Source organism: Oncorhynchus keta, chromosome 2, assembly GCF_023373465.1.
Source record: "Oncorhynchus keta strain PuntledgeMale-10-30-2019 chromosome 2, Oket_V2, whole genome shotgun sequence".
Classification (NCBI taxonomy): Eukaryota; Metazoa; Chordata; class Actinopteri; order Salmoniformes; family Salmonidae; genus Oncorhynchus; species Oncorhynchus keta.
In genome coordinates, this window is record NC_068422.1 from 3354934 (window position 1) to 3382523 (window position 27590).

General features: G+C 43.2%; 1 protein-coding gene across 4 annotated transcripts in view; it reads right to left on the reverse strand.

Moving 5' to 3' along the window:
- LOC118378942 (protein kinase C epsilon type) overlaps nucleotides 1–27590 on the reverse strand; it is a 302141-nt gene that overhangs the window by 8430 nt on the left and 266121 nt on the right. For all 4 annotated transcript variants that reach the window (XR_008071101.1, XM_052470879.1, XM_052470873.1 and 1 more), the window contains 3 exons: nucleotides 26932–27086; nucleotides 3421–3559; nucleotides 425–613 (listed from right to left, as the gene is read on the reverse strand). Coding sequence is in view for 3 of the 4 variants with exons in the window: in XM_052470879.1 (XP_052326839.1) it covers nucleotides 425–613; nucleotides 3421–3559; nucleotides 26932–27086 (483 nt within the window). In the remaining variant the exon portion in view is untranslated. The remainder of the gene's footprint in view (nucleotides 1–424; nucleotides 614–3420; nucleotides 3560–26931; nucleotides 27087–27590) is intronic.

Here is a 27590-nt window from a genome sequence, read left to right on the forward strand (position 1 = left end):
AAGAGGAGAAGGAGGGGGAAGAGAAGGAGGAGTAGGATGAGTATTAGGAGGAAGAAGAAGATGAGGAGAAGGATGACAAGGAGGAGGAGGACGAGGAGGAAAAGGAGGAGGAGGAGGAGGATGACAAGGAGTATGAGGAGGAAGAGGAGGAGGAAAAGGAGGCGGAGGAAGATGAGGCGGAGGAGAAGGATGAGGAGGAGGAGGAAAAGGAAGAGGAGGAGGTGAAGAATGACAAGGAGGGGGAGGAGGAGGAAAGGGAGGTGTAGGAGACAATAAGGTGTCAGAACAGATGAAGCAGAAAAATGAGAGGAAGAGATATGAAGAAAATGAAAAGAGGTGGAGAAGGGGAAAAAGAGGAGAGTAAAGAGGGATAGTTAGAGATACGGGCAGATTAGAACAGGTAGGTATTCTGTAGGTCACTGACCGCTTTGAGGATGGAGACTGCCTCCTTGCTTAGCCACACTGGGTAGAGGACATCATCGTGGAGAATGGACTCAAACAGGTCATCCTCATTGTCGGCCTCAAAGGGGGGCTGACCAGCCATCATCTCGTACATAAGCACCCCCAGAGCCCACCAGTCCACAGAGGGGCCATATTCTAGCTCCTGTAGGATCTAAAACACATAGGGGGACAGGAAACAATGTAACACCATCTCATACACAAGCTTCTGTAGGATCTAAAACATACATGGGGACAGGAAACACTGTAACACCATCTAAAACACAATATACTGTAGGATCTAAAGCACACAGGGGGACAGGAAACACTGTAACACCATCTAAAACACAATATACTGTAGGATCTAAAGCACACAGGGGGACAGGAAACACTGTAACACCATCTAAAACACAATATACTGTAGGATCTAAAGCACACAGGGGGACAGGAAACACTGTAACACCATCTAAAACACAATATACTGTAGGATCTAAAGCACACAGGGGGACAGGAAACACTGTAACACCATCTACACTACGACAGGATCAATATGGTAGTAAAGTGGAACATAATATTATTAGGGATGATATAGTGAGAAGTGGAAGAAATGAGTACATGAGTTTAATTGATGGATTATGTGAGTGAGTGGGTGATAGTGAGTGGATTTTATTTTTAAGACAAATGTTATATTTATTTTTAAATTTAAAACATGGGTGGATGAAAGAGTGAGGGAGAGGGCAGAGTAGAGGGTATAGAAAGAGTACAGTACATGATAATAATACTGTCAGACTGTCTCAGACAAAAGGGTGGGTGGGTACTGTCAGACTGTCCCAGATTAATGGGTGGTTAGGTACTGTCATACTGTCACAGATGAATGGGTGGTTAGGTACTGTCACAGATGAATGGGTGGTTGAGTACTGTCAGGCTGTCCCAGATGAATGGGTGGTTAGGTACTGTCATACTGTCACAGATGAATGGGTGGTTAGGTACTGTCACAGATGAATGGGTGGTTAGGTACTGTCAGGCTGTCCCAGATGAATGGGTGGTTAGGTACTGTCAGACTGTCAGATGAATGTGTGGTTGAGTACTGTCAGACTGTCACAGATGAATGTGTGGTTGAGTACTGTCAGACTGTCCCAGATGAATGGGTGGGTGGGTACTGTCAGACTGTCACAGATGAATGGGTGGTTAGGTACTGTCAGACTGTCACAGATGAATGTGTGGTTGAGTACTGTCAGACTGTCCCAGATGAATGGGTGGGTGGGTACTGTCAGACTGTCACAGATGAATGGGTGGTTAGGTACTGTCATACTGTCACAGATGAATGGGTGGTTAGGTACTGTCACAGATGAATGGGTGGTTGAGTACTGTCAGGCTGTCCCAGATGAATGGGTGGTTAGGTACTGTCAGACTGTCACAGATGAATGGGTGGTTAGGTACTGTCAGACTGTCACAGATGAATGGGTGGTTGAGTACTGTCAGACTGTCCCAGATGAATGGGTGGTTGGGTACTGTCAGACTGTCACAGATGAATGGGTGGTTGAGTACTGTCAGACTGTCACAGATGAGTATCAGACTGTCACAGATGAATGGGTGGTTAGGTACTGTCAGACTGTCACAGATGAATGGGTGGTTGAGTACTGTCAGACTGTCCCAGATGAATGGGTGGTTAGGTACTGTCAGACTGTCACAGATGAATGGGTGGTTGAGTACTGTCAGACTGTCCCAGATGAATGGGTGGTTGAGTACTGTCAGACTGTCCCAGATGAATGGGTGGTTAGGTACTGTCAGACTGTCACAGATGAATGGGTGGTTGAGTACTGTCAGACTGTCCCAGATGAATGGGTGGTTGAGTACTGTCAGACTGTCCCAGATAAATGTGTGGTTGAGTACTGTCAGACTGTCCCAGATGAATGGGTGGTTGAGTACTGTCAGACTGTCCCAGATAAATGTGTGGTTGAGTAATGTCAGAATGTCCCAGATGAATGGGTGGTTGAGTACTGTCAGACTGTCCCAGATGAATGGGTGGTTGAGTACTGTCAGACTGTCACAGATGAATGGGTGGTTAGGTACTGTCAGACTGTCCCAGATGAATGGGTGATTGAGTACTGTCAGAATGTCCCAGATGAATGGGTGTACTGTCAGATGTCCCAGATGAATGGGTGATTGAGTACTCTCAGATGAATGGGTGGTTGTCCCAGACTTTGATTAATGGGTGGTTGAGTAATGTAGGACTGTCCCAGATGAATGGGTGATTGAGTACTGTCCCAGATGAATGGGTGGTTGAGTACTGTCAGACTGTCCCAGATGAATGTGTAGTTGAGTACTGTAAAACTGTCCCAGATGAATGGGTGGTTGAGTACTGTAAAACTGTCCCAGATGAATGGGTGGTTGAGTACTGTCAGACTGTCCCAGATGAATGTGTAGTTGAGTACTGTAAAACTGTCCCAGATGAATGGGTGGTTGAGTACTGTAAAACTGTCCCAGATGAATGGGTGGTTGAGTACTGTCAGACTGTCCCAGATGAATGTGTAGTTGAGTACTGTAAAACTGTCCCAGATGAATGGGTGGTTGAGTACTGTAAAACTGTCCCAGATGAATGGGTGGTTGAGTACTGTCAGACTGTCCCAGATGAATGGGTAGTTGAGTACTCTCAGACTTTACCGGATTAATGGGTGGTTGAGTAATGTAGGACTGTCCCAGATGAATGGGTGATTGAGTACTGTCGCAGATGAATGGGTGGTTGAGTACTCTCAGACTTTACCGGATTAATGGGTGGTTGAGTAATGTAGGACTGTCCCAGATGAATGGGTGATTGAGTACTGTCGCAGATGAATGGGTGGTTGAGTACTCTCAGACTTTACCGGATTAATGGGTGGTTGAGTAATGTAGGACTGTCCCAGATGAATGGGTGATTGAGTACTGTCACAGATGAATGGGTGGTTGAGTACTGTCAGACTGTTCCAGATAAGTGTGGGTTACCTCCGGAGCGATGTAGTCTGGGGTCCCACAGAAGGTGGTGGTGGTGACTCCATTGAGGATCCCCTCCTTACACATGCCAAAGTCAGCCAGTTTACAGTGGCCTTGGGCATCCAGCAGAATGTTATCCAGTTTCAGATCCCTGGAGAGACAGAGACAAAGAGACAACATGAGGGCCTAGGGGTAAGAGGGAAGCAGTTACAGAGGTCAGAGGGAGAGGAGAGAGAGAAAGATCATGAGGAGAGACAGAAAGAGAGAGATGGAGAGAGAGACAGAAAGCGAGAGGAGATGGAGAGAGAAGGAGGGAGAGAGACAGAAAGAGAGAGGAGATACAGAGAGGAGGGAGAGAGAGAGAAAGAAAGCTCAGATAAAGAGAGAACGAGGTAGAGAGAGAGATCTACATAAAGAATGTGGTTGACATTACATTCTAGACTAGAAGAGAGAAAGAGAGAGGAAGCACAGTAGAATGATCCCACATTTCGTTCAGACCAATACAAGCATAGAAATGGACACATTTACAGTGATGTATATGAAGCATCTATCAACATGAATATAATATAGATCACAGGTAAGATAAGTAATCACTGTGACATCAATATATTGGGTAAAGAGTAAGAGAAAGTCTATTGAAAAGGACATGGAAACTCAGTGCTTTTACTCAGTGAACAGACACAATGTCAAATATAATCTCAGTGTGTCACGTTCTGACCTTAGTTCCTTTATTATGTCTTTGTTTTAGTTTGGTCAGGGCGTGAGTTGGGGTGGGTAGTCTATGTTCTTTTTTCTATGTTGTAGTTTTGTGTTTGGCCTGGTATGGTTCTCAATCAGAGGCAGGTGTCGTTAGTTGTCTCTGATTGAGAATCATACTTAGGTAGCCTTTTCCCACCTGTGTTTTGTGGGTGATTATTTCCTGTTTAGTGTTTTTTCCATTCACCTTACGGGACTTCAGTGTTCAGTTACTTTATAAAAAATATGAACACTTACCACGCTGCGCTTTGGTCCTCACCTTACTTCACCACTGTTTGATCGTTACACAGTGTTCTTACTCAGTGAACAGACACAATGCCAAATATTCTCTCAGTGTTCTTACTCAGTGAACAGACACAATGCCAAATATTCTCTCAGTGTTCTTACTCAGTGAACAGACACAATGCCAAATATTCTCTCAGTGTTCTTACTCAGTGAACAGACACAATGCCAAATATTCTCTCAGTGTTCTTACTCAGTGAACAGACACAATGCCAAATATTCTCTCAGTGTTCTTACTCAGTGAACAGACACAATGCCAAATATTCTCTCAGTGTTCTTACTCAGTGAACAGACACAATGCCAAATATTCTCTCAGTGTTCTTACTCAGTGAACAGACACAATGCCAAATATTCTCTCAGTGTTCTTACTCAGTGAACAGACACAATGCCAAATATTCTCTCAGTGTTCTTACTCAGTGAACAGACACAATGCCAAATATTCTCTCAGTGTTCTTACTCAGTGAACAGACACAATGCCAAATATTCTCTCAGTGTTCTTACTCAGTGAACAGAAACAATGGCATAGGACTTTCCCAGTATGGAGGCCAAGAGCACTGTGAGGAGCAATCGGAACTACGGAGGCTACTGTTGACATACACATACAGTATATACAGTGCCTTGCGAAAGTATTCGGCCCCCTTGAACTTTGCGACCTTTTGTCACATTTCAGGCTTCAAACATAAAGATATAAAACTGTATTTTTTGTGAAGAATCAACAACAAGTGGGACACAATCATGAAGTGGAACGACATTTATTGGATATTTCAAACTTTTTAACAAATCAAAAACTGAAAAATTGGGCGTGCAAAATTATTCAGCCCCTTTACTTTCAGTGCAGCAAACTCTCTCCAGAAGTTCAGTGAGGATCTCTGAATGATCCAATGTTGACCTAAATGACTAATGATGATAAATACAATCCACCTGTGTGCAATCAAGTCTCCGTATAAATGCACCTGCACTGTGTCTCAGAGGTCCGTTAAAAGCGCAGAGAGCATCATGAAGAACAAGGAACACACCAGGCAGGTCCGAGATACTGTTGTGAAGAAGTTTAAAGCCGGATTTGGATACAAAAAGATTTCCCAAGCTTTAAACATCCCAAGGAGCACTGTGCAAACGATAATATTGAAATGGAAGGAGTATCAGACCACTGCAAATCTACCAAGACCTGGCCGTCCCTCTAAACTTTCAGCTCATACAAGGAGAAGACTGATCAGAGATGCAGCCAAGAGGCCCCTGATCACTCTGGATGAACTGCAGAGATCTACAGCTGAGGTGGGAGACTGTCCATAGGACAACAATCAGTCGTATATTGCACAACTCTGGCCTTTATGGAAGAGTGGCAAGAAGAAAGCCATTTCTTAAAGATATCCATAAAAAGTGTCGTTTAAAGTTTGCCACAAGCCACCTGGGAGACACACCAAACATGTGGAAGAAGGTGCTCTGGTCAGATGAAACCAAAATTGAACTTTTTGGCAACAATGAAAAATGTTATGTTTGGCGTAAAAACAACACAGATCATCACCCTGAACACACCATCCCCACTGTCAAACATGGTGGTGGCAGCATCATGGTTTGGGCCTGCTTTTCTTCAGCAGGGACAGGGAAGATGGTTAAAATTGATGGGAAGATGGATGGAGCCAAATACAGGACCATTCTGGAAGAAAACCTGATGGAGTCTGCAAAAGACCTGAGACTGGGACGGAGATTTGTCTTCCAACAAGACAATGATCCAAAACATAAAGCAAAATCTACAATGGAATGGTTCAAAAATAAGCATATCAAGGTGTTAGAATGGCCAAGTCAAAGTCCAGACCTGAATCCAATCGAGAATCTGTGGAAAGAACTGAAAACTGCTGTTCACAAATGCTCTCCATCCAACCTCACTGAGCTCGAGCTGTTTTGCAAGGAGGAATGGGAAAAAATGTCAGTCTCTCTATGTGCAAAACCGATAGAGACATACCCCAAGCGACTTACAGCTGTAATCGCAGCAAAAGGTGGCGCTACAAAGTATTAACTTAAGGGGGCTGAATAATTTTGCACGCCCAATTTTTCAGTTTTTGATTTGTTAAAAAAGTTTGAAATATCCAATAAATGTCGTTCCACTTCATGATTGTGTCCCACTTGTTGTTGATTCTTCACAAAAAAATACAGTTTTATATCTTTATGTTTGAAGCCTGAAATGTGGCAAAAGGTCGCAAAGTTCAAGGGGGCCGAATACTTTCGCAAGGCACTGTACACACACACACAGACAGACAGACAGACAGACAGACAGACAGACAGACAGACAGACAGACAGACAGACAGACAGACAGACAGACAGACAGACAGACAGACAGACAGACAGACAGACAGACAGACAGACAGACAGACAGACAGACAGACAGACAGACAGACAGACAGACAGACAGACAGACAGACAGACAGATAGATAGATAGATAGATAGATAGATAGATAGATAGATAGATAGATAGATAGATAGATAGATAGATAGATAGATAGATAGATAGATAGATAGATAGATAGATAGATAGATAGATAGATAGATAGATAGATAGATAGATAGATAGATAGATAGATAGATAGATAGATAGATAGATAGATAGATAGATAGATAGATAGGGGGTGCAAAGTTGAAGAGCTGTTCCACAGACACACAGTCGTGTGTCTCTTCATCGCTCCTCGCCTTTATCACGGGGAGCAAGCGAGGGATGGAGGGTGCTGTTGGACATGATGGGAGGGGAGGAACAGAAGGGAAGATAAGAGGTCTCTGATGAAAGATACCAGGGAGAAGCATGAAACCAGTCGGGTCAGGGTTTGATGGTTGATTGCTGAAAATATGTCAACATCTTTTCAGATGCCATTCAGCCCAAGGTGTTTTCACGAAAACAGCCTCCCGAAATGGGAGGGTGTGTGTGTGTTGGGGGGGTATATGTGTGTGCACGCCTGTGCGTGCGAATTTGGCTGTTATACAACTGTTCAGTTGTAGAGGCCTACAGAAGGCATATCCACAATATCCACTGTCCCATGGGAGTGACATGTGGTAGGTTTAGTTGGGTTCCTTCATTCCCATAAAACGTTGATTTTGTACAGGTAATATCGCTATAGACTTTCCTGCCAAGCTGCTATGTATGAACATGGCATCTCAACTATGGCCTGATGTTATAACATCTGGTATCTACTGCACATTGCAAGAATTTCTAAAAGTGTTTGGTACTAAGCATGCAAAGAATACTTGGATGAACTCCCTCCATAGGGGTGAACAGGTGAATAATCCTCTCTCTCTTTCTCTCCCTCTCTCTCTCTCTATTCCTCTCTTCCTCTCTCCTTACTAGATGAGACTAAACTATGTTGTAAAATCCTTTAAAAAGATATGTTTCTGCAAGATACTGTACTGTACTCTGCACCCACTGATTCCTAATGTCTCGTGGACATGGTGTTCAATTGACATTTTAGTACAAAGTCATGTATAGCTTTAAGGTCAAGCTAACCATTAAAACTATTTCTATGTATTTTAGTTGGGGTTCATTTATCTGCGGCAAAAAACATGTATACAACCCAATTACCCAGGAAGTTTAAAATTAGCATTTTGATGTAGTCGGCCCAATTGATGATGACGATGATCAATGATTTGATTGCACAGCACTGTGCATCAGTGGCCTCTCCATGTGTAGCAGCAGGTGCTCAAAGCGCTAATGGAATGATATTTTAAGAAGTTTATTGAGTGACGGTAATACTTCCATAACCTAGGTGTTGCTGTTGTCATTGTTGAATAATATAATATATAATATGCCATGTTGCAGACTCTTTTATCTAAAGCGACTTACAGTAGTTTGTTTATACATTTTCAGATGGGTGGCCTTAGTGGTAATCAAACCCACAATCCTGATGTTGCAAGTGCCATGCTCTACCAACTGAGTGAAACTGGCTTAATGTTTTGCACGTAGAAGCAGTCATGCTACCATGTTGATAGTTTTATCAACGTTCTGGCCCTAGGATCTCTCTTTAATTCCTTGCACAACCCATTTTTCCCTAGAGGGAAGGCCTTTGGGACAGAGTATGGTAGTAGGCGCCAGATTTCTGTCAAGAACTGCAATGCTGCTGGGTTTTTCCCACTCAACAGTTTCCTGTGTATCAAGAATGGTCCACCACCCAAAGGACATCCAGCCAACTTGACACAACCATGGGAAGCATTGGGGTCAACATGGGCCAGCATACATGTGGAATGCTTTCGACACCTTGTATAGTCCATGCCCAGATTCATTGAGACTGTTCTGAGGGGAAAAAAATAACTCAGTATTAGGAAGGTGTTCTTTACATTTTGTACACTCAGTGTATAATTTAAGGTTCAAAAACATTTGGGATGGTAAAATGTTTTCAATGTAAACTTAAATGACTAAAATCAGATATTATTAAGTATCTAGAAAATAAAATAATGGAGCAAAGTTATTCTTTGGCTAACTTTGCCACCGCTGCTTACAAAAATGAGGGGAAACACTGTAATGATGAATTAAAACATGCATGAGACAAATGAAGTAGAATACAAGCTGACATTAAAACTACAACAAGAAACTTGGGTTCAAGAACGCTTCAAACAAACAAACTCCAACTGAGATTATTGCTTGCAAAACAGATCAAAATTGATATTAAGAAGACAGAATTTTATCATAGTAGTATACCACAGGTGGCTGGTGGAACCTTAATTGTGTTTGGCACCCATCCACTCACTCCATTCCAGCAATTATTGTGTGCTGTCCTCCCTTCAACAGCCTCCTGTGTATATGATAAATAAACATGAGTTACTATCACCACTGTCAGGACCTTTCCTCAGGATGTTGGCAACATTGAAAATATGTTATATCGCCCAATTATTCTTTGATGATACATTTGCCTCTTTTTCTCAGCTGCAGGAAAAGTTCAATCTCCCCAATCCCACTTTTTCCGCTATCTCCAGACTAGAAACTTTGTCAGAGCTAACACACCTGGATTTCCCCATAGGCCTGCGAATACAGCTATAGAGAGCATCTTGGAGTTGAACAAGCTTCCTAGGGGTGCAATTTCAGATTTGTATGCAATCATTCATGACTTACAGAACCCTTCTTTGGTGCCTTTCAAGACTCGATGGGAAAAGGATTTGGGGGAGGAACTTGGGGAAGACGCCTGGGAATCTGTGCTGCACAGGGTGCACCCGTCCTCTTTTAGCACTAGACACAGCCTCATTCAATTCAAGGTGGTTCACCGTATCCACTGGTCGGGGGCCAAACTTGGAAGAATATTCTCTGATTTTGATCCTACCTGTGTCAGATGTAAAGTGGAACCAGCCACACTGTTGCATATGTTTTGGGGCTGTCATAAACTGTCAGATTTCTGGGAATTAATATTTAAATGTTTCTCTGATATATATGACACTGTTATAGATCCGTCTCCCCTTACAGCCCTTTTTGGCGTACTGCCCATGGGTACCCCCCTATCAAGAATCCAGTCGGACACTGTTGCTTATACAACTCTTTTAGCTAGACGGCTAATACTACAGAACTGGAAGATGGCAGCTCCCCCATCTTATAAATATTGGGTGAGGGATGTGTTCTGCTCTCTGGAACTAGAAAAAATGTAATTAAATTCACGTGGGAACCCCAAACTGTTTAATGAGGCTTGGGCTCCATTCCGGTCTTACTTTAAACAGTCCATCCTCTGACGGCATTCCAATTCATACTAAAATAAGTCTGTATTTGACCCCCCTGTGACTTAAGGGTTGGAGGAGCTTCTCTCTGTGTTTTTGCTGGGGGCATTAAGGTCCATGTGCTTATTGATTGTGACCCGCGGATGCCTTGTTCATCTTGCCCAGGCAGAGACTGAAGTGTGAGCTTGTTTTTCCCAGTTATTTTTACATTTTGTTCACGCCTACATGAATAATCATTCTATTTTTTTTCATTTTAAAGTATTGTAAACTTTATTTTTGGTCCAGTGGATGGTCGGTCTGTGTCCATGACTGTCTGTGAATGGTTGCATTTCTCCACCCTTATCCCTTGACTGCTTACAGGAACAATGGGGAGGTGTTTGCTCTGTCCCTGTACTATAGATTGCCCTTTAACCTTTGTAGCCTTCTGCCTGGTGTGTTTAACTTGTCTAAAGTATGGTATCTTTAAAGCTATTTTTTTAGTTGTATTTATTTGTTTTTTTTTCTTCTAGTTGAGTATATTATTTATATTGCTTTGTGTTGTCTTGTCTGTGTGTGTGTGTGTAAAACTTAATAAACAGAGTTAAAAAATATATATACATATGTTATATCACACACACGCTCGCGTACATCGAAAAAAGGTTGTATCATCCACACACGCGCACACACACATACAGCAATCAGGCTCAATTGAGAGCATTTCCTGTGTTTCGAGTTAATCTTGTGGAGTGATTTTTCCACTACGTACTCACTAACCCTAAGTGCTCTGACAGCTAACATCCCTCCCTCTGCTTCAAATGAGCTCCCCATTTAAAAGACAGAAACACACATGCACACACACAGACACACACACACGCAGACGCACACATATACACACACACACACACACACACACACACACACACACACACACACACACACACACACACACACACACACACACACACACACACACACACACACACACACACACACACACACACACACACACACACACACACACACACACACTATAATGATCTATTAGTAACCAGGTACCAGCCCATGATCAATAGTGAATAAGTCAATATTCAAGAAGTTCTAAAATGGCACCGGAGGGAATGGCAGCCATTTTACAGGCTCCTGACTGGTATTTTGTGTATTTTTAGAAAAGAGCTTCTAAGCGTCAGAAAAGCTATCACTAACCTCGATTTGGGCGATCACTTCTTCAATGAGCCGAAGGCGAAAGACAAATTGATTATCCCGGACCAGGCCCTAATACCCAACACTTGAAGAAGACCCTAATGAGCCATGGTGTCTCTCAGTTCTATTGAAGAATGTACAATCGCTGGAGTCTAACTGGACAAGCTCCATTCGAGACTATCCTACAGTATCAACAGGACATTAAAAACTGTAATACACTTTGCTTCTCAGAGTCATGGCTGAGTCCGGTAAGCTGTCTATTTACTACCACAAACCAATGTTGGCTCTTAGACAGCACTCAACGCGCTGTGTAGGGCCATAAGCACATAATAAAATACTCATCCAGAGATGGTGCTCCTACTGGCCAGTGATTTTAATGCAGCAAAAATGAAATCCGTTTTACCTCATTTCCACAAGCATGTCACCAGTGCAAATAGAGGGATAACAAATCTAGATCACATCTACTCCACACACAGATGCATACAAAGCTCTCTCCCGCCCTCCATTTGGCAAATCTGACCATAACTCTATCCTCCTGATTCCTGCTTACAAAAACTCAAAAAGGAAGTATCAATGACCCGCTCAATTTGGAATCAGTGCGATGAAGTGGACCTTAAGCCAAAGGACTGTTCCGGGATTCATTCAATGGCATTGAGGAGTTTACCACATCAGTCACCGGCTTCATTAATAAGTGCATCAATGACATTGTTCCCACAGTGACCATACGTACATATCCCAACCAGAAGATTACTGGAAACATCTGTACAGAGCTAAAGGGTAGAGCTGCTACTTTTAAGGAGCAAGACACTGATCCGGAAGCTTATAAGAAATCCGGCTACGCCTTCCAACGAACCATCAAACAGGCAAAGCGTCAATACAGGACTAAGATCGAATCCTACTACACCGGCTCTAATGCTCGTCGGAGAGCTGCCCAGCTACCCAGCTCAGCCGAGAGCTGCCCAGTGACGCGGGATTACCAGATGAGCTAAATGTCTTCTATGCTCGCGTCGAGGCAAGCGAAACTGAACCACACATAAGAGCACCAGTTGTTCTAAAGGACTGTATGATCAAATTCTCCGTAGCCGATATGAGTAAGACCTTTAAACAGGTTAAAACAATTATTTTATTTTATATTTCACCTTTAGTTAACCAGGTAGGTCAGTTGAGAACAAGTTCTCATTTACAACTGCGACCTGGCCAAGATAAAGCAAAGTAGTGCGACAAAAACAAAACAACACAGAGTTACACATGGGATAAACAAATGTACAGTCAATAACACAATAGAAAAATCTATATACAGTGTGTGAAAATGTAGTAAGATTAGGGAGGTAAGGCAAGAAATAGGCCATAGTGGCGAAATGATTACAATTTAGCATTTACACTGGAGTGATAGATGTGCAGATGATGAAGTGCATGTAGGGATACTGGGATGCAAAAGAGCAAAAATAAATAACAATATGGGGATGAGGTATTTGGGTGGGCTATTTACAGGTGAGCTGGGTACAGGTGCAGTGATCGGTAAGCTGCTCAGGCTGCTGCTCAGTGATTTATACGATTCGTTCCAGTCATTGGCAGCAGAGAACTGGAAGGAAAGGCAGCCAAAGGAGGAGTTGGCTTTGGGGAGTACCAGTGAAATATACATGCTGGAGTGCATGACATGGGCAGATGTTGCTATGGTGACCAGTGAGCTGAGATAAGGCGGGGCTTTATCTAGCTAATACTTATAGATGACCTGGAGCCAGTGGGTTTGGCGACGAATATGAAGCGAGGGCCAGGCAACGAGAGCATCCAGTGGTGGGTAGTATATGGGGCTTTGGTGACAAAACGGATGACACTGTGATAGACTCCAATTTGCTGAATAGAGTGTTGGAGGCTATTTTAGAAATGACATCGCTGAAGTCAAGGATCGGCAGGATAGTCAGTTTTACGAGGGTATGTTTGGCAGCGTGAGTGAAGGAGGCTTTTTTTCCGAAATCAGATGCCAATTCTGATATTGTGAGTCTGGAAGGAGAGTTTACAGTCTAACCAGACACCTGGGTATTTGTAGTTGTCCACATATTATAAGTCAGAACCATACAGAGTAGTGATGGTAGTCGGGCGGACAGATGTGGGCAGCGATCGGTTGAAGAGCATGCATTTAGTTTTACTAGCATTTAAGAGCAATTTGAGGCCACGGAAGGAGTGTTGTATGGCTTGTCTGGAGGTTTGTTAAGTGTCCAAAGAATGGCCAGAAGTATACAGAATGGTGTCGTCTGCGTAGAGGTGGATCAGAGAAACACCAGCCATAAGAGCGACCACATTGATATGTACAGAGAAAAGAGTCGGCTCGAGAATTTAACCCTTTGGCTCTCCCATAGAGACTGCCAGAGGTCCAGACAACAGGCCCTCCAATTTGACACACTGAACTCTATCTCAGAATTAGGTGAACCAGGCGAGGCAGTCATTTGAGAAACCAAGGCTGTTGAGTCTGCAGATAAGAATGCGGTGATTGACAGAGTTGAAAGCCTTGGCCAAGTCGCCTGCACAGTACTGTCTTTTAACGATGGCGGTTATGATATCGTTTAGGACCTTGAGCGTGGCTGAGGTGCACCCATGACCAGCTCGGAAACCAGATTGCATAGCGGAGAAGGTACGGATGGATTCAAAATGGTTTCGGTGATTCGGTGATCTGTTTTCGAAGACATTAGAAAGGCAGTGCAGGATAGATATAGGTTTGTAACAGTTTGGGTCAGGGGTGCCACCCCCTTTGAAGAGGGGGATGACCACAGCAGATTTCCAATCTTTAGCGATCTCAGACGATACACTAGAGAGGTTGAATAGGCTAGTAATATGGGTTGCGACAATTGCGGCGGATAATTTTAGAAAGACAGGGACCAGATAGTCTAGCCCAGCTGATTTGTAGGGGTCCAGATTTTTCAGCTCTTTCAGAACATCAGCTATCTCAATTTGGGTGAAGGAGAAGCAAGGGGGGGTCAAGTTTCTGCAGGGGGTGCAGAGCTGTTGGCCGGGGTAGGGGTAGCCAGGTGGAAAGCATGGCCAGCCGTAGAAAAATGCTTATTGAAATGATCGATTATCGTAGATTTATCAGTGGTGACAGTGTTTCCTAGCCTCAGTTCAGTGGGCAGCTGGGAGGGGGTGCTCTTATTCTCCATGGACTTTACAGTGTCCCAAAACTTTTTGAATTTGTGATACAGGATGCAAATTTCTTTTTGAAAAATCTAGCCTTTGCTTTCCTAACTGACTGTGTATATTGGTTCCTAACTTCCCTTTTGATGCTAATGCAGTACGCCACAGGACGGTCAAGTCTGGAGTGAACAAAGGGCTATATCTGTTCTTAGTTCAACATTTTTGAATGGGGTTTGCTTATTTAAGATGGTGAGGAAAGCACCTTTAAAGAATAACCAGGCATCCTCTACTGACGAGATGAGGTCAATATCCTTCCAGGATACCCGGGCCAGGTTGATTAGAAAGGCCTGCTTGCTGAAGTGTTTTAGGGTGCTTTTGACAGTGATGATGGGTAGTCGTTTGACCGCGGACCCATTACGGATGCAGGCAATGAGGCTGAGATCCTGGTTGAAGACAGCAGAGGAGTATTTAGAGGACAGGCTGGTCAGGATGATATCTATGAGGGTGCCCGTGTTTACGTATTTAGGGTTGTACCAGGTAGGTTCATTGATCATTTGTGTGAGATTGGGGGCATCTAGCTTAGATTGTAGGATGGCCGGGGTGTTAAGCATATCCCAGTTTAGGTCACCTAACAGTACGAACTCTGAAGATAAATGGGGGGCAATCAATTCACATATGGTGTCCAGCGCACAGCTGGGGGCTGAGGTGGGTCTATAACAAGCGGCAACAGTGAGGGATTTTTAAAAGTAGAAGCTCAAACCGTTTGGGCACAGACCTGGATAGCATAAAAGAACTCTGCAGACTATCTCTGCATTAGATTGCAACTTCGCCCCCTTTGGCAGTTCTATCTTGGCGGAAAATGTTGTAGTTGGGGATGGAAATGTTAGAATTTTTGGTGGCCTTCCTAAGCCAGGATTCAGACACGGCTAGGACATCTTAGTTGGCGGAGTGTGCTAAAGCAGTGAATGAAACAATCTTAGGGTGTAGGCTTCTGATGTTAACATGCATGAAACCACAGCTTTTACGGTTACAGAAGTCAACAAATGAGAGGGCCTGGGGAATAGGTGTAATGCTGGGGGCTGCAGGGCCTGGATTAACCTCTAAATCACCAGAGGAACAGAGGAGGAGTTTGATAATGGTACAGCTAAAGGCTATAAGAATTGGTCGTCTAATGCGTTGGGAACAGAAAATAAAAGGAGCAAATTTCTAGGCGTGGTAGAATATATTCAGCGCATAATGTACAGACAAGGGTATGGTAGGATGTGAGTACAGTGGAGGTAAACCTGGGCGTGACAATGAGAGAGGTTTTGTCTCTGGAGGCACCAGTTAAGCCAGGTAAGGTCTCTGCATGTGTGCGGGGTGGCAAAATAGAGCTATCTATGGCATGTTAAGCGGGACTGAGGGCTCTACAGTGAAATAAAACAATAAGAACTAGCCGAGACAGCAGTAGACAAGGCATATTGACATTAGTGAGAGGCATAAAGCAATCACAGGTGTTGAACGGGAGAGCTAAGACAACAACGAGTAACAGGTGATGAATGGGCAGAGCAGGTCGTTTAGGTACATACAGGACCTGAGTTCGAGGCTGGGGCTGACAGGTAAACATAATGAGGTACTGTGTTATTGAAACAGTCCAGGGGGCATCAGCTGTGTAGCCGAGTCATCATAGGGTCCAATGAGCAGCAATAGGTGAGTTAGGGAGCCGTTCAAATTTCACTACTATGCTAGGCGAGCAGGAGACATGGCATTCAGAAAGATAGTGGGCCGGGGATAATAATATGGGTCTTCAGCCTGTTGTGACCACATTGGGAGATTACAAAGGCAGACCAGTCGTGATGGATCGGAGGTGCTCCGTGTCGACAAAAAGGGTCCAGGCTAATTGGCAAAAGAAGTATTGTACCCCTAGAATTAGCTGGTATATTAGGCCTAGCTCGAGGATAGCTCAAGGATAACTGGTGTTTGCTTCAGGACAGAGGCATTAGCTAACAGTAACCACTCGGTAGCAGCTAGCTAGTTGCGATGATCCGGTGTAATGATCCAGAGCGTCAGGAATCCGGTGATGTAGTAGAGAGAAGCAATCCGATGTGCTCTGGGTTGATACCGCGCTGTGCAGACTGTCAGGTGTTGTCCGAGCTAAAGGTGAAGACCGCTAGCCGTGGCTAACAAAGACTAGTAGCTAGTTAGCTGGCTAGCTCCTGATGGAAGTTCCAGTTATAAGGAATAAAAATAGCAGATCGGTACCACATTGGGTGAAGCGGGTTCCAGGAAAGTACATTTCATTTGTAGATAGAAAGTGAGATTTAAATATATATGAAAAAATTAGCTATTTACACGGGATAAGACACAGGATAAACAAAAAAAACAAAAAAAAACATTCATAAGGCCGCAGGGCCAGATGACCAAATGACCACTGACCAAATGGCAAGTGTCTTCACTGACATTTTCAACCTCTCTCTGACCCAGTCTGTAATACCTACATATTTCAAGCAAACCAGCATAAGTCCCTGTGCCAAAGAATGCCAAGATGGCCTGTCTAAATTACTGCTGCCCAGTAGCACTTACTTCTGTAACCATGAAATGCTTTGAAATGCAGGTTATGGCAGGATATCCTACCCACATGTACATGCAGTATTACCTCAATTACCTCAACAACCTCATTTCCCTGCACATTGACTCAGTCCTGGTACTCCTTCAACATAGCCTTGTTATTGTTGTTTTTGTGTTACTATTTCCTTTTTTATTTAGCAAATATTTGTCTTCCTTTTTAACTGCATTGTTGGGAATGGGCTCCTAAGTAAGCATTTCACTGTAAAGTCTACACCTGTTGAATTCAGTGCATGTGACCAATACAACGTCATTTGATTTGTAAAAGAGACATTGTGAGAATAGCTTTGAACACAGTAGACACGACTCTGCCGTGCCCTGATTGTATTACTGCTGATGATATCTGGAAACATGCATGTACACCCTGGCCCATACTGTTGCTGATCCCAATTCTGACTTGTGCTCTCATATCTGCTTCACTGATTTCTGCTCTTGTAATAGCCTGGTTTTTCTGCATGCTAACACTAGAAGCTTATTAGCTAAAATGTATCAATTGAAAGTGTAGGTTCACAGCTCCAATCCAGATGTGTTGGTCATTACTGAGGTAGGACACCAAACACCCAGAAAAGGCTACTCTCCTCGATGTTATCCTCACAAATAATCCTAATAGGTATTAGTCTGGTGTTTTCTGTAATGACCTTAGTGGTCACTGTTTTACAGCCTGTTTTTGTCATAGATGCTTGCTATATAGCTTTAATGAGCAAACCTTCATTCATGAACTGGCCTCTGTAAAATGGTATAGAATCAGCTTTGATCCCCTCTGTCGAAGACTCTTGGACCTAATTTTTTGATATTTTCAATGGTATTGTTTTAACAAACATGCTCCCATAAAGAAAATGAGAATTAAAAACAGGTTCAGCCCCTGGTTCAACCGTGATCATGCAGAGTTACGCCACCTCAAGAATTGCATTTGGCAAAAGGCTTGGCACACGCATATTCAGGCTGACTGGCTATCGTTCAGGCAAATGAGAAATAAGTACACTCAGGCTATCCGGAAGGCTAAAATTAGTTACGCTAAGGAGCAGTTCTTTCTCTGTGGGTCTAACACCAAGAAGTTCTGGAAAACAGTTAAAGACCTGGAGAATAAACCCGCCTCCTCACAGCTGCCTGTGTCCCTTAATGTTGATGATGTGGTTGTTACTGACAAGAAGCACATGGCTGTGCTGTTTAATCACCCCTTCATTAAGTCAAGATTCTTATTTGACTCAGCCATGCCTCCTTGCCCATCCAACATTTCCTCCTCTCCCACACATTCTAATGTAACTATCCCTGATGCTTCTCCCTCTTTTTCCCCTGCCCCGCTACAAATTTCTCCCTCCAGGCAGTCACTGAGTCCAAAGTGCTAAAGGATCTCCTTAAACTTGTCCCCAAAAAACATCTGGGTCAGATGTTGTAGACCCTTTCTTCTTTAAGGTTGCTGACCCTATCATTGCCAAGCCTATCTCCCACATTTTTAACCCGTCTCTCCTTTCTGGGGAGGTTCCCATTTCTTGGAAGGCAGCCACGGCTCGTCCTTTATTTAAAGTGGGAGATCAAGCTGATCCTAACTTTTATAGACCTATTTCTATTTTGCTCTGTTTATCAAAAGTGTTTGAAAAACGTGTCAATAATCAACTGACTGGCTTTCTTGATGTCTATAGTATTCTCTCTGGTATGCAATCTGGTTTCCACTCAGATTATGGATGTGTCACTGCAACCTTAAAGGTCCTCAATGATGTCACCATTGCCCTTGATTCTAAGTAATGTGTAGTTATTTTTATTGACTTGGCCAAAGATTTTGATACGGTAGACCATTCCATTCTTGTGGGCCGGATAATGAGAATTTGGTGTCTCTGAGGGGTCTTAGTGTAAGGGAGTGCGTAACTGGTGGCAGGGAAGTCAGGCGCTGGAGAGCAAAACTGGGTAATCAACGGAGCAGTTTTATTCATAAAACCACTGGAAACCAGAACAACAAACAAATGGATACAAAACCCGTCGCGCACCAGAGAAAACGTGCACATGCACTTACAATAAACAATTCCGCACAAAGACATGGGAGGAACAGAGGGTAAATAAACAACATGTAATGAGGGAATTGAGACCAGGTGTATGGGAAGACAAGACAAAACAAAAGGAAAATGAAAAGTGGATTGATGATGGCTAGAAGACCGGCAACGCCGAGTGCCGCCCGAACAAGGAGAGGAACCGACTTCGGCGAAGTCGTGACACTTTGGGCTGGTTGGCTAACTACCTCTCTCAAAGAGTGCAGTGTATAAAGTCAGAAAATCTGCTGTCTCAGCCACTGCCTGTCACCAAGGAAGTACCCCAAGGCTTGATCCTAGGCCCAACACTCTTAATTTACACCAACAACATAGCTCAGGCAGTAGGAAGCTCTCTCATCCCTTTATATGCAGATGATGCAGTCTTATACTCAGCTAGCCCCTCCCCGAATGTTGTGTTAAATTATTTAAAACAAAGCTTTCTTAGTGTCCAACAAGTTTATCTCCCCATAACCTTGTTCTGAACACCTCCAAAACAAAAGTCATGTGGTTTGTTAAGAAGAATGCCCCTCTCCCCACAGGTGTTATTACTACCTCTGAGGTTTTAGAGCTTGAGGTAGTCACCTCATACAAGTACTTGGGAGTATGGCTAGACAGTACACTGTCCTTCTCTCAGCACATATCAAAGCTGCAGGCTAAAGTTACATCTAAACTTGGTTACCTCTATCGCTCCTCTTTCACTCCAGCTGCCAAACTAACCCTGATTCAGATGATCATCCTACCCATGCTAGATTACGGAGACATAATTTATAGATCGGTATGTAAGGGTTCTCTCGAGCGGCTAGATGTTCTTTACCATTCGGCCATCAGATTAGCCACTAATGCTCCTTATAGGACACATCACTGCATTGTATACTCCTCTGTAAACTGGTAATCTCAGTTTACCCGTCGCAAGTCCCACTGGTTGATGCTTATTTATAAAACCCTCTTAGGCCTCACTCCCCCCTATCTGAGATGTCAACTGCAGCCCTCATCCTCCACATACAACACCCGTTCTGCCAGTCACATTCTGTTAAAGATCCCCAAAGCACATGTCCCTGGGTCGCTCCTTTTTTCAGTTTACTGTAGCTAGTGACTGGAACGAGCTGCAACAAACACTCAAGCTGGACAGTTTTATCTCCATCTCTTCATTTAAAGACTCAATCATGGACACTCTTACTGACAGTTGTGGCTGCTTCGCGTGATGTATTGTTGTCTCTACCTTCTTGCCCTTTGTGCCGTTATCTTTGCACAACAATGTTTGTACCATGTTTTGTGCTGCTACCATGTTGTGTTGCTACCATGTTGTTGTCATGTGGTGTTGCTACCATGCTGTGTTGTCATGTGTTGCTGCCATGCTATGTTGTTGTCTTAGGTCTCTTAGGTTTTTATGTAGTGTTGTGGTGTCTCTCTTGTCATGATGTGTGTTTGACCTATATATATTTTCTTTATCCTAGCTCCCGTCCCCGCAGCAGGACGTTCTGACCTTAGATTTTTTGATATGTCTTTGTTTTAGGTTGGTCAGGGCGTGAGTTGGGGTGGGTTGTCTATGTTCGTTTTTCTATGTTGTGTTTTGCGTTTGGCCTGGTATGGTTCTCAATCAGAGGCAGGTGTCGTTAGTTGTCTCTGATTGAGAATCATACTTAGGTAGCCTTTTCCCACCTGTGTTTTGTGGGTGATTATTTCCTGTTTAGTGTTTTTTCCATTCACCTTACGGGACTTCAGTGTTCAGTTACTTTATAAAAAATATGAACACTTACCACGCTGCGCTTTGGTCCTCACCTTACTTCACCACTGTTTGATCGTTACACAGTGTTCTTACTCAGTGAACAGACACAATGCCAAATATTCTCTGTGTTCTTACTCAGTGAACAGACACAATGCCAAATATTCTCTCAGTGTTCTTACTCAGTGAACAGACACAATGCCAAATATTCTCTCAGTGTTCTTACTCAGTGAACAGACACAATGCCAAATATTCTCTCAGTGTTCTTACTCAGTGAACAGACACAATGCCAAATATTCTCTCAGTGTTCTTACTCAGTGAACAGACACAATGCCAAATATTCTCTCAGTGTTCTTACTCAGTGAACAGACACAATGCCAAATATTCTCTCAGTGTTCTTACTCAGTGAACAGACACAATGCCAAATATTCTCTCAGTGTTCTTACTCAGTGAACAGACACAATGCCAAATATTCTCTCAGTGTTCTTACTCAGTGAACAGACACAATGCCAAATATTCTCTCAGTGTTCTTACTCAGTGAACAGACACAATGCCAAATATTCTCTCAGTGTTCTTACTCAGTGACTCGTTTCGTGGGTGATTGTTTTCTGTCCAGTGTTTTTTCAGCACCATACAGGACTGTTGTTTTATTGTTTTGTTTTCAGTGTTCAATTACTTTATTAAAGAATATGGACACTTACCACGCTGCGCATTGGTCCTCCTCTTCTTCCACCTACGACGAACGTTACACTTTTGCCTTTTGGTAGGCCGTTATCGTAAATAAGAATTTGTTCTTAACTGACTTAGTTAAATAGGTTAAATAAAGGTTAAATAAAAAATAAAAATACATTCCTAAGCTAACACACACAGATAATCAATGGAGGCCATAGACAGAATGTGGGCTGTTTTCCTTTAGATACACTAACTATTGGAGTTGGTAGAAAAATGACAATCTTGTTTTCAGAAAACCTCCCATTGACATAGCAATGGACATAGGGTGGGTGAAGGAGAGGGAGAAAGAGAGAAAGATGAAGAGGGATAGAAATCTGGTAGAAATTAGAAGAATCTGAGGAGGTATCTGAATAAAGAAAGGTCACAGAGAGGTCAAAAGGACACAGAGGTCATGGAGAAGAGGAATACGGGGGTTACTGTAGTATCATATCTGGGGTAGCTTTAAATGCCTCTTTATTTCACAGCATGCATGTCACACTTGGGTGGAATGTTTGTATGTATGCACAGCATGTTTATATTTAGGTTCATAAGTTTAGAGGTGTATGAGTGTGCATGTGAACTGAGCATGTACACAGTATGTGGGTGTATACATGCCTTTGTGGTGCATGTGAGTATGATTGTGTGTGTATTGTGCCGTGCTCTGTTGTGAATGCCGCCCATAGGGTCTCCAGTCTCAGGTGAGCTTGTGCAGAGCAAGGAGGACGGACAGAAAGCCTGGTGATAGACTCCTCTATACATAAAATCCCTCCCCTCCCTATCTACAGTGGCTTACTGCCTCCCTCCCCTCCATACCCCTCTCTTCCTCTTCCTCTTCCTCTCCCTCTCCTCTCCTCTCCTCTCCTCTCCTCTCCTCTCCTCTCCTCTCCTCTCCTCTCCTCTCCTCTCCTCTCCCTCTCCTCTCCTCTCCCTCTCCCTCTCCCTCTCTCCCTCTCCCTCCCTCTCCTCTCCCTCTCCTTCCTCTTCCTCTTCCTCTCTCCTTCCTCTTCCTCTTCCTCTTCCTCTTCCTCTCCCTCTCCTCTCCTCTCCTCTCCTCTCCTCTCCTCTCCTCTCCTCTCTCCCTATCTACAGTGACATACATGCCTCTACCAGTTAACTGCAAGCCAGTCCAGACTTGTCCCACAACACTAACAGATCAAACTGCTACTGTCTCTAACAAAACCTAGCCACTGTTTTATTTTCTCTCTCAGAGGTGTGTGTGTGGGGGGGGTACCGACTGCACAGAGTGTTCCAGAAAGGGTTGTCTGTATTCTTGGTTGGTGTGTTCAACAGGTCACAGAGAGGCTAGGCTGAGTCAACTCAGGTGAAGTATGTGACACTACTTTAAACACGTTAGACCTCACATGCAAACATGCATCACATCCTGGTTCTCACTGATTTCATTGATTTGCCCAGTCCAAACATGCATCACATCCTGGTTCTCACTGATTTCATTGATTTGCCCAGTCCAAACATGCATCACATCCTGGTTCTCACTGATTTAATTGATTTGCCCAGTCCAAACATGCATCACATCCTGGTTCTCACTGATTTCATTGATTTGCCCAGTCCAAACATGCATCACATCCTGGTTCTCACTGATTTCATTGATTTGCCCAGTCCAAACAAAGCGAAATACACTGACAGAATACAATAGCCTTACCTGGAAATCAGAAAGCTATTTCAACATCGTCAAGGGCTCACAAGAACTACTCTATGGAAGTAACAGACTAAGGGCCCACTTCCAGAGCTCTACAGCGAATGAACAAATACATTACTGCCATTTTCTTTGTGCATCGCTGAGTTGACCTTTAAAGCTACAACATGCTCCCTGTGATTAGTAATAAACCCTAAAATAAAGAGTCATTCAGACCATACGAGAGAGAGAAAAACAGAGCAAACTAGAATGCTATTTGGCCCTACACAGAGAGTACACAGCGGCAGAATACCTGACCACGGTGACTGACCCAAAATTAAGGAAAGCTTTGACTATGTACAGACTCAGTGGGCATAGCCTTGCTATTGAGAAAGGCCACCGTAGGCAGACATGGCTCTCAAGAGAAGACCGGCTATGTGCTCACTACCCACAAAATGAGGTGGAAACTGAGATGCACTTCCTAACCTCCTGCCCAATGTATGACCAAATTAGAGAGACATATTTCCCTCAATTTACACAGATTCACAAAGAATTTGAAAACAAATCCAATTTTGAAAAACTGAAATTCCACAGTGTGCCATCACAGCAGCAAGATTTGTGACCTGTTGCCACGAGAAAAGGGCAACCAGTGAAGAACACACACCATTGTAAATACAACCCATATTTATGCTTATTTATTTTATCTTGTGTCCTTTACCATTTGTACATTGTTAAAACACTGTATATGTATATAATATGACATTTGTAATGTCTTTATTGTTTTGAAACTTCTGTATGTGTAATGTTTACTGTTCATTTTTATTGTTTATTTCACTTTATATATTCACTTTATATATTATCTACCTCACTTGCTTTGGCAATGTTAACACATGTTTCCTATGCCAATAAAGCCCTTGAATTGAATTGAATTAAATTGAAGAGAGAGAGAGAGAGAGAGAGAGAGAGAGAGAGAGAGAGGGTAGAAATGGAGAGAGAAAGATAACCTACAGTACTTAGCCAGAAATTCATTCCATTCTATTAACCATTATTCTTTTGATTTAAGCCAACACAATTCCCACTGTTTGATCACTTCCTGCTTCCGAGCCTGCGTCCTACTTAGCAGACTGCCTGTAGGTGACACAACAACATGAATCTACCCGGTAACCAAGGGGTCAAAGTAGCTTTGAGTGTACAGTATCAGCTACCACATGAAACCAATACTAAATAATACCTACCCGCACTGCACATTCAGTGTATGGAGACTGATTTATAGCATTGTTTGTCGGTTGGCCTGATGTTATGCAGGTCATTCACTCTAAGAGGACACTAAATCATAACTCCTGGAGCTGCAGACTAAACAGAAGACTGTATCTCTTATTGTCTGAATCAGAGAGGGACACTGACCAATACCTAGGTCAAATAACATTTGTGAATGAGAGTATGGAACATTAAATATTTATTTTAGAGGGAGTGAGTGAGTTCGTGGGTGAATGAGTGAAAAAAAACAGAAAGGCTTGCATACTGAATACGCTCCCAATTGACAAGCTTAAGTAACAACGATTCAATCCAACATGGCTCCTCGTGAGTGATCACATGCTTGTTTGGTACAAACTCCATCACAGACACAGTGTGTCACAGCTAGTTCCTTACTGGACCAAGGTCCCGAGACACAGTACATGCCTGTGCAGTATAGGCTAGCTAAGATTCTAAAAGAACATCAGATTGACCCAGGAAGTGTTGACCTTATTTCCATCGGAGCCTAGCTGTTTCCTTTAGCTCTCAGAGTGACTAAGTTCAGGAAGAGAGGCGTAGACCAAGCATTCATTCACTAAATGGGACTTTTCCTGTTAGGTCAGGTTGGTTGAGGAAAACAGAGAGAAAATGTACTGGGTGGGTTTCAGACTCCCAACTCCAACCACAGGTTTGTCCTCAGGTCAAGAGGTGCACTTAGAAGACTGCGAAGACGGCAGAGGAACTCCAGAAAACCATGTACTGTAGGAGGTGGATTTTTTAAAGCTGGGCCTACGTGTTGCAGACTGATAGCTACCAGAAAGGGAGAGAGATTTACTTTCCGTGGGGACAACATAGTTGTGTAGCCCAGAGAGAGTCAGGATTTGTGTGTGGTAAACAACAGTGAGATGAGAGGATAAACGGAGCGCCAGAAACAGAATAAATCAACCCTAGCTGTAAACAACCTGGCATAAACACAGCCTGCAGGGCCCCGTTACTGGGCAGAACAACACACAACACACACCTGTAACAACTTAGACCCAGTTCAATTCGCTTTGGACTCCCTAATACCTAGGTCAGTATGTATCAAGCATCTCAGAGGAGTGCTGATCAGTTTTATCTGATACTTTGAGATGTTTAGTACATATGGCCCCTGATCCCAAAGTTAGTGTGACACCGAAATCTGGACTGTACATCAAATACTGTTTTATTATGAAAAACACATACATTTGGATTGAATGATTTGTTACAATGATGTTATGATTTGCCACAAAGACGCATTCTGGCAGTTTGTTTTGCTATCGGCTGACAATGATTCTGTGACTGGCAGTGGTAGAAAATAGATAGTTTGGCATCCCAGGTGGCGCAGAGGTCTAAGGCACTGCATCGCAGTGCTAGCTGTGACACCAGAGACGCTGGGTTTGAGCCCAGGCTCTGTCGCAGCCGGCCGCGACCGGGAAGCCCATGGGGCGGTGCACAATTGGCCAAGCGTCGTCCGGGTTAGGGAAGGGTTGGCCGGCAGGGATATCCTTGTCTCAATTAATATACAGTGACGCCATTAAGTTTAATTTGAGTTTCACTGGGTTGATTATGTGACATAATAGAATTGGTATGTTGAAATAACGGGATAGCTTTATGATATAGTGTCTGTTATTATTAGCCTGACCACAGATCAGTCTGTTCTGCTTGGATAGCTTTATGATATAGTGTCTGTTATTATTAGCCTGACCACAGATCAGTCTGTTCTGCTTGGATAGCTTTATGATATAGTGTCTGTTATTATTAGCCTGACCACAGATCAGTCTGTTCTGCTTGGATAGCTTTATGATATAGTGTCTGATATTATTAGCCTGGCTCCAGATCAGTCTGTCCTACTTGGATAGCTTTAGGATGTACTGTCTGTTATTATTAGCCTGGCCCCAGATCAGTCTGTTCTGTTTCAATAGCTTTATGATATACTATCTGTTATTATTAGTTTGGCTCCAGATCAGTCTGTTCTGTTTCAATAGCTTTATGAAATACTATCTGTTATTATTAGTTTGGCTCCAGATCAGTCTGTCCTGTTTCGACAGCTTTATGATATACTGAGGGTTAGGGCCTTAGAGTCAGGTTAAGTTTATCTGTATACTGAAAACAATGTTATTAGGTGCTACTGCTAACATAGATTCTAGTGTGTGTGTGTGTGTGTGTGTGTGTGTGTGTGTGTGTGTGTGTGTGTGTGTGTGTGTGTGTGTGTGTGTGTGTGTGTGTGTGTGTGTGTGTTCGCCCATGAGTGTGCATTTCTGTGTGTGTTTATTTGTGTGCGTGTGTATTTCTGTGTACGTGTTTAACAAAGTTAAGAAAGTATCCTAAGATCGCTCCACAGCTATCTTGAAATGTCACGGATAGAGCTATCCAATCGGTAACTTTTGGGTGGTCAACCTGTTGGAATGTTGTCAAGGAGGGCGGTCAAGTGTGTTAGTAAAGTAGAGGAGGTTCCAAGTTCCTGCCATGTATGAGTTGAATAAGGGGGAAGTGGCACTCACTAAACAAGCAGCGTGATGTCCGTAACAAGTGTGTGTGTGTGTGTGTGTGTGTTACCTGTAGATTACTCCATGTTGGTGAAGAAACATGAGGGCAGAGGTGACTTCAGCAGCATAGAAGCGAGAGCGCGTCTCGTCAAACTTCCTGGATCGCTGGATCTGAAACATCAGGTCTCCTCCATTTACATACTCCATCACAAAGAACAGACGGTCCTGGAGAAAGAGGGAGAGACGAAGAGAAAGACAAGAAAAAGGGTTCAAAATCAAATCAAATCAAATGTATTTATATAGCCCTTCGTACATCAGCTGATATCTCAAAGTGCTGTACAGAAACCAACCTAAAACCCCAAACAGCAAGCAATGCAGGTGTAGAAGCACGGTGGCTAGGAAAAACTCCCTAGAAAGGCCAAAAACTAGGAAGAAACCTAGAGAGGAACCAGGCTATGTGGGGTTATACCCTTTTCACCCATTGATTAAAAAAAACTAACTATAACGACCAGTAGAATAGTTTCTACTTCTATAAGTCAGCCTCAAAGAATGAAGAGTTAATCAGATTGCATTATGAAATGTTGATTGTTACAGTTATCATGTAGATCAATAATTCAGCTCAATAAAGATTGAACTGTAGTTTATTGATAGTGTGATCCTCTGAGCATAACCAGTAGTGTCCATTTGCATTAGTGCATATATTAAAATAGCCTTATCCCTGCATTACCC